This window comes from Lucilia sericata, unplaced genomic scaffold (assembly GCF_015586225.1).
Source record: "Lucilia sericata isolate MDLA Ls3-8-SP2 unplaced genomic scaffold, ASM1558622v1 Contig001678F_arrow, whole genome shotgun sequence".
NCBI lineage: Eukaryota > Metazoa > Arthropoda > Insecta > Diptera > Calliphoridae > Lucilia > Lucilia sericata.
This window is the reverse complement of record NW_023995588.1, coordinates 60,989-68,112: the sequence shown is the minus strand read 5'-3', so window position 1 is coordinate 68,112 and position 7,124 is coordinate 60,989. Positions and strand designations below refer to the sequence as shown.

Sequence of the window (7,124 nt, the reverse complement as noted above, 5' to 3'; positions counted from 1 at the left end):
GATGTATAGCATAAAAATCCAGTATTTTTTTAAACTTCTTAACCCTCCGTCATGCGCATGTATCTGGCCAGATATTTTACGAATTTAACTGTGATTTTAATATATTTCTAATTTGGTTAGGGGGTTGAGTCTCCAGGTACCCTCTACAAATATTGTTAGATATCGTTTTATGAAAAAACACATTAAAAAAAACAACAACAAACTAAATTTATGTGGATTTTTCATCTATACATCGTATACATAGCGCATGTATCTGGCCAGATACACACACATTTTGTATGAAAAGTACCGTTATTTTTATTTTTTCTCTGCGTTTGTTGGTACCATTCGCTCCAATAAAACATGTATTCCTAAAGAAATGAAAAAGGATCGTTCTCGTCCTATTTTATCATCGTTATTTGGATTCAACGAAAATTTGGTATCAATTTGCAGTTACGTGCCAAAAAATAAATGTGTGAACCTACTTTCGACCGTTCATTATACGAAAAATTGTGAAGGGGAAGCTATGAAACCCGAAGCAATTTTGTTTTACAATGAAAATAAAGCTGGCGTAGATTGTATGGACCAAATGGTTATACATTTTACTACAAAGCGGTCAACAAGGCGATGGACTTTTGCGTTTTTCTGCAACATGTTGGACACCATGGCACTGGCTGCATTTTGTATTTGCAAAGAGATTGATGGTCTCAATAAAAATGGTGCTAGAAGAGATTTTCTCACTACGTTAGCTGATACATTGGTTCCTCCAAATATTGAAAACCGAATGAAGAACCCTCACATCATCAAACAGTTCAACACTCGTTTGGCAATGAAATCGTATTTTGGAAGACCACTAAATGTAAGTTTGATTGATTTGCCCTTCATTACATCTCATTTTCCTCATTTTTCTTTTTCATTTCAGCCTCCAGTAGTAGTTCCTAGCTCAAGTGGTGCTGATACTCTGCTAAAGAGAAAAAGTTGTAAGCTCTGTACATTGGGAGATGAAAAAATTCGACGACTAACTCGTTTTTTTTGTTCCAAGTGCTCGAATCCGGTATGCCTACAACATTCGAAATCAGAGTATATATGTTTTAGTTGCTTACCTGAAGCTGTGTAAGACTTTTTTTAATTTAGAATTAATTAAAACTTACTTTATAACTACTAAATGTAATTGAAATGAACTTTATAACAACTATTTTTTTGAAATTAAATACAAAAATAAAATTTTTCTTGTTTTATTTCTCATAAAATTTTTTTTACACGGATAGGTGGTTTAGCATGTACTAAGAACAAAAAAAAATAGAAAATATATATCTGCCTGGCGTGATAACAATATAACAATGTAATATTGTTACTAAAATGGCATATTTTTCATATAAATGTACTGAAATACATAGTGTATCTCTGATGCGCTACGTACGTGACTATCGGAACATGTGCATGACGGAGGGTTAAAATATTGATGAACTATGAACTTTTTCCATCTTTCTGACGACATATTAATTCCGCATTAAAAGAACTGTTCATCTTTTGAGGCTAAAAACGAATCAAGTTATTTTTGGTTATCCTGTTATAAAGCGAAGGATTGTATTTTAATTTATATCTGATATTTTATGTACGTATGATTAATATTCAATACATGCATAATTAAGTATTAATCATACGTTCCCTTTACACATATTATTTATGTTTTACTGCATGTTATCCAGTTTAGTTGCGGAAATGGGGGTATTTAATAATATTCTTTTTAGATGCTTCACATATTTTGGCTTACCTAACCAAACCCTAGTTAGTTAGTTAGTTAGTTAGTTAGTTAGTTAGTTAGTTAGTTAGTTAGTTAGTTAGTTAGTAGTTTAGTTAGTTAGTTAGTTTAGTTAGTTTAGTTAGTTAGTAGTTAGTTAGTTAGTTAGTTAGTAGTTAAGTTAGTTAGTTAGTTAGTTAGTGTTAGTTAGTTTAGTTAGTTAGTAGTTAGTTAGTTAGTTAGTTAGTTAGTTAGTAGTAGTTAGTTAGTAGTTAGTTAGTTAGTTGTTAGTTAGTAGTTAGTTAGTTAGTTAGTTAGTAGTTAGTTAGTTAGTTAGTTAGTTATAGTTAGTTAGTTAGTTAGTTAGTTAGTTAGTTAGTAGTTTAGTTAGTTAGTTAGTTAGTTAGTTAGTTAGTTAGTTAGTTAGTTAGTTAGTTAGTTAGTTAGGTTAGTTAGTTAGTTAGTAGTTAGGTAGTTAGTTAGTAGTTAGTAGTTAGTTAGTTAGTTAGTTAGTAGTTTAGTTAGTTAGTTAGTTAGTTAGTTAGTTAGTTAGTTAGTTAGTTAGTTAGTTAGTTAGTTAGTTAGTTAGTTCGTTAGTTAGTTAGTTAGTTAGTTAGTTAGTAGTTAGTAGTTAGTTAGTTAGTTAGTTAGTTTAGTTAGTTAGTTAGTTAGTTAGTTAGTTAGTTAGTTAGTTAGTAGTTAGTTAGTTAGTTAGTTAGTTGTTAGTTAGTTAGTTAGTAGTTAGTTAGTTAGTTAGTTAGTTAGTTAGTTAGTTAGTTAGTTAGTTAGTTAGTTAGTTAGTTAGTAGTTAGTTAGTTAGTAGTTAGTTAGTTAGTTAGTTAGTTAGTTAGTTAGTTAGTTAGTAGTTAGTAGTTAGTTAGTAGTTAGTTAGTTAGTTAGTTAGTTAGTTAGTTAGTTAGTTAGTTAGTTAGTTAGTTAGTTAGTTAGTTAGTAGTTAGTTAGTTAGTTAGTTAGTTAGTAGTTAGTTAGTTAGTTAGTTAGTTAGTTAGTTAGTTAGTTAGGTAGTTAGTTAGTTAGTTAGTTAGTTAGTTAGTTAGTTAGTTAGTTAGTTAGTTAGTTAGTTAGTTAGTTAGTTAGTTAGTTAGTTAGTTAGTTAGTTAGTAGTTAGTTAGTAGTTAGTAGTTAGTTAGTTAGTTAGTTAGTTAGTTAGTTAGTTAGTTAGTTAGTAGTTAGTTAGTCAGTTAGTTAGTTAGTTAGTTAGTTCAAATAATATATTACGTGTTAATACCTGTTTTTATTTTTCATTTATTTATTATTCTTCTTTCTTTGCTTCAATTACATTTCCAGTAAATTTATGTTCACTTAACTCCATTGCTTGACATTTTCTTGTAGTCCTTCTGTTTAAATTGATAAATGTCCTGCAATACAGAATAATGCGCTGCGGTAGCAGTAGGACAGCAGCAGATCTATGGGTGAGTTACTATTTACAATTGTTAAACATAAATATCAGTGGAATGAAAACAGAAAAGCTTGATTAATAACTGTCATTGTAATCGAAACAATGAATAAGTTTTTTTTAATATTTGATTTACCTTGTTGTTTTGTATGATTTAGAGCTTTTCGTTGCGACATTTGTAAGTCTTTATAATGTTTTGAGAAACTCTTAGTACAGTTACCAATGAGCAACTTATATAAAACAAATCTAAATATTTTAAAAGTTTTTTTTTTTCATTTTTTTTTTTTTTTTTTTAAACCACTTGTTTATACAATTTCAATCATTTAATTTCATATCCTTATTGGGGTCATTAACATTTGTTTTGAAATGGACAGGCAAACTTGTTTTTTAATAAATTGTTATCTTTTTCTATCTAATCTGTGTATAAAAATAAAAAAAATACTAAACATTTTATTTAGAAGCTTTATATTTTACTTGATATATTGCAAATTTAATGCTGTTTATATGGAAACCCTAATATTTTTATACCATGACCAACTTTATTTCTTTACTTATTTTCACTAAATTAATTTCTTTCTCAACTTATCATCAAATATTTCATAAAAATGTAATTCCTAATAAATTTATTACCATGATTTATTTAACAAGAAGTTGTTGACATAAAAGTGTTTTTTTACAATATTGTTTAATTTGTTGGTCAAAATGATTTAAGTTGTCAAGATCATACAAATAAAAAAACAAACGTACGTACAACATTGTATAATTGTTGTAAATATTAAGTAAATGAAAGATGTTTCTTTATAACATTTTACAACAAGTACAAGTACTTGTTTTAATAGATTTATTTTATTCAGTTTCTCTAGCAATTTTTTATCTTTCTACTTTTTTCTTACAACTTTTGTCAAATAAATCCTGCACTTATTCTAAGAGCAGTTTTAATAGTGTCAGTAGTCACTCTGAAAGTCTTATGGTCATTGATTCATTTCATTTTGTTTTTGTTGTTTTCGTATTGCAGGAAACAATTTAATTTGTTGTTGTCATCCATATATTTGCATGTGTTGACATATAAAAAGCAATAAATTTAAGTTGTTATTTACTTTATTCTCTACTATTGCACTGCACTAGTTTACACTAGGTTTAGTTTCTTCTTTTATGTTTCTTACTCATCCTACCATACACAAATACACATACATTGTATGTGTTTGAGTATGTGTCTCCTTGCACTCAAATTCAATTGAGTTTTATTATCATTTATTCACACTTTGAAGAGTATGGATGGACGTAAACAACAACAACAACAATAACAAAATCATTCATCTAAAGACAAAGAAAAATACAGTGTGACATGAAATGCTAAAGCAAAAAGAAATTTCAAAAAACTAAAAACAACAACAACAGGCCAAAGAAAATAGTAAAAGTTAAGAAATGGTTGTTATTTTATTGTAAGTGGAGTTTGGTCAAGAGAACAGTAAAATGAAATATTATTCCCCACTACTCAAACCTAATATTCACAAGTTTGTGTTAATGTGTGTTATTTGCTTTGTAATATAAGTAATGGCACAACATTGACAGTTCGACAGACGTATATTTCTTTTCTTTTCTTCAAAAGCATAGACGATCTGACAAATGACAGTTTTTTACTTCATCTTCTCTTTTGTTCTCTTCTATTTTGCTTTTCATTTCAAAATGTCCCTTGTAGCAAAATATTTGTATATAAAATCAACTTAAATTTAATGGTGTAATAAATCAATGAAGGAAATCATTTTAAATAAATATTTGAAATTGAAAATTTCATTTAAAAAGAAAACAAGTTAGAGTGCTAAATTCGGCTGAGCCGAATCTTAAATACCCTCCACCAGCTACTTTTATATTAAGTCTTTTCTAATTGGTCAAATATTTGTAGAAATAAGTTATCTCATGTCTTAAATTGAAAAATCCCAAGATTTAAACAGCTTAAACCTATTACAATTCCAAGATTTATTGAACATTACAAACGCAATTTTCTTTATATTGTTATAGCGCTTAGCGATATTTAGTAATTTGCATGTATGTATATGTATGAAAAATTAAAGGATTTTCAAAATACATATATATATATAATCTACACAAATTGATAATGCAACTAGTTAAATACGGTTAAATTTTTGTACATAAAAGCTATATTTCAGTAAAATTTTGTATCTATATCGTAATTTAGTAATAAGTAATGTGTGTTTAAGTGATTTTCGGAAGGGAACCTTGTATGGGACCGACCGCACCCATGTTATGAGCCGATCGTGAGAAATCTTGAAATAGAATTTTTGTATACAAAACTAATATTTGTGGCAAATTTTGTATCAATAGCTTTATTTGGTAATGAGTAATGTGCGTTTAAGAGATTTTCGTAAAAGGACCTTGTATGAGAGCTATGACGAATTATATATAAAGACAAAATTTAAAAATTCTGTATCTATATCATTATTTGGTAATGAATATTGTGCATTTAAGTGATTTTCTGGAGGGGACCTAGTATGAGAGCTATGACCAAATATGGACCGATCGTAAAACAATTTTATAGTGTAATTTATGTGTATAAGAGCAATAATTTTGCTAAATGTATGGATATCAATATTTGGTAATGAATTATGTGGGTTTAAGTGATTTTCGGGAGGGAACCTTGTATGGGAGCTATGACCAAGGTTGGACTAATCGTGAAAAAATTTTGAAATAACATTTATGTGTACAAAAATAGTATTAATGCCAAATATTTTATGGGTATCACTATTTGCTAATGAGTTATGTGCCTTTAAGTGTTTTCTGAAAGGCACCTTATTAGCAGCTATGATCAATTATGGACCGATAGGAAAACAATTTCAAAGTAATATTTCTCTGTATATAAGCAATACTTCTGCCAAACTTTATAGTTAGTAATGAGTTATGAGCGTTTAAGTGATTTTCGGGAGGGGACCTTGTATGGGAGCTATGACCAATTATGGACCGATCGGAAAAAAATTTCACAGTAATATTTCTCTGTATATGAGCAATATTTCTGCCAAACTTTATATGGATATCCTAATGTAGTAATGAGTTATGCGCGTTTAAGTGATTTTCTTGAGGGTACCTTGTATGGGAGCTATGACCAATTATGGACCGATCGGAAAAAACTTTCACAGTAATATTTCTGTGTATATGGGTAATTTTATACCAACTTTTATATGGATATCTTAATTCAGTAATGAGTTATGCGCGTTTAAGTGATTTTCGGGAGGGGACCTCGTATGGGAGCTATGACCAATTTTGAACTGATCCAAAAAAATTTTCACAGTAATATTTGTATGCATGTGGGCAATTTTTATACCAAATTTTATATGGATATCTTAATTAAGTAATGATTTATGCGCGTTTAAGTGATTTTCGGGAGGGGACCTTGTATGGGAGCTATGACCAATTATGGACCGATCCTAAAAAACTTTCACACTAATATTTCTATGCATATGGGCAATACTTATACCAAATTTTATATGGATATCTTAATTTAGTAATGAGTTATGCGCGTTTAAGTGATTTTCGGGAGGGGACCTTGTATGGGAGCTATGACTAATTTTGAACCGATCGGAAAAAACTTTCACAGTAATATTTCTGTGTATATGGGTAATTTTATACCAACTTTTATATGGATATCTTAATTAAGTAATGATTTATGCGCGTTTAAGTGATTTTCGGGAGGGGACCTTGTATGGGAGCTATGACCAATTATGGACCGATCCTAAAAAACTTTCACACTAATATTTCTATGCATATGGGCAATACTTATACCAAATTTTATATGGATATCTTAATTTAGTAATGAGTTATGCGCGTTTAAGTGATTTTCGGGAGGGGACCTTGTATGGGAGCTATGACCAATTATGGACCGATCGGAAAAAACTTTCACAGTAATATTTCTGTGCATATGGGCAATACTTATACCAAATTTTATATGGATATCTTAATTTAGTAATGAGTTAT

General features: G+C 29.1%; 1 protein-coding gene across 1 annotated transcript; it reads left to right on the top strand.

Moving 5' to 3' along the window:
* Nucleotides 1–643: 643 nt before the first annotated feature.
* LOC119612390 lies at nt 644–1,096 on the top strand. The gene is made up of 2 exons (XM_037968194.1): nt 644–838; nt 902–1,096. Exons 1-2 carry the CDS (start codon nt 644–646, stop codon nt 1,094–1,096), a joined length of 390 nt encoding a protein of 129 aa, XP_037824122.1.
* The last annotated feature ends 6,028 nt before the right edge of the window (nt 1,097–7,124 follow it).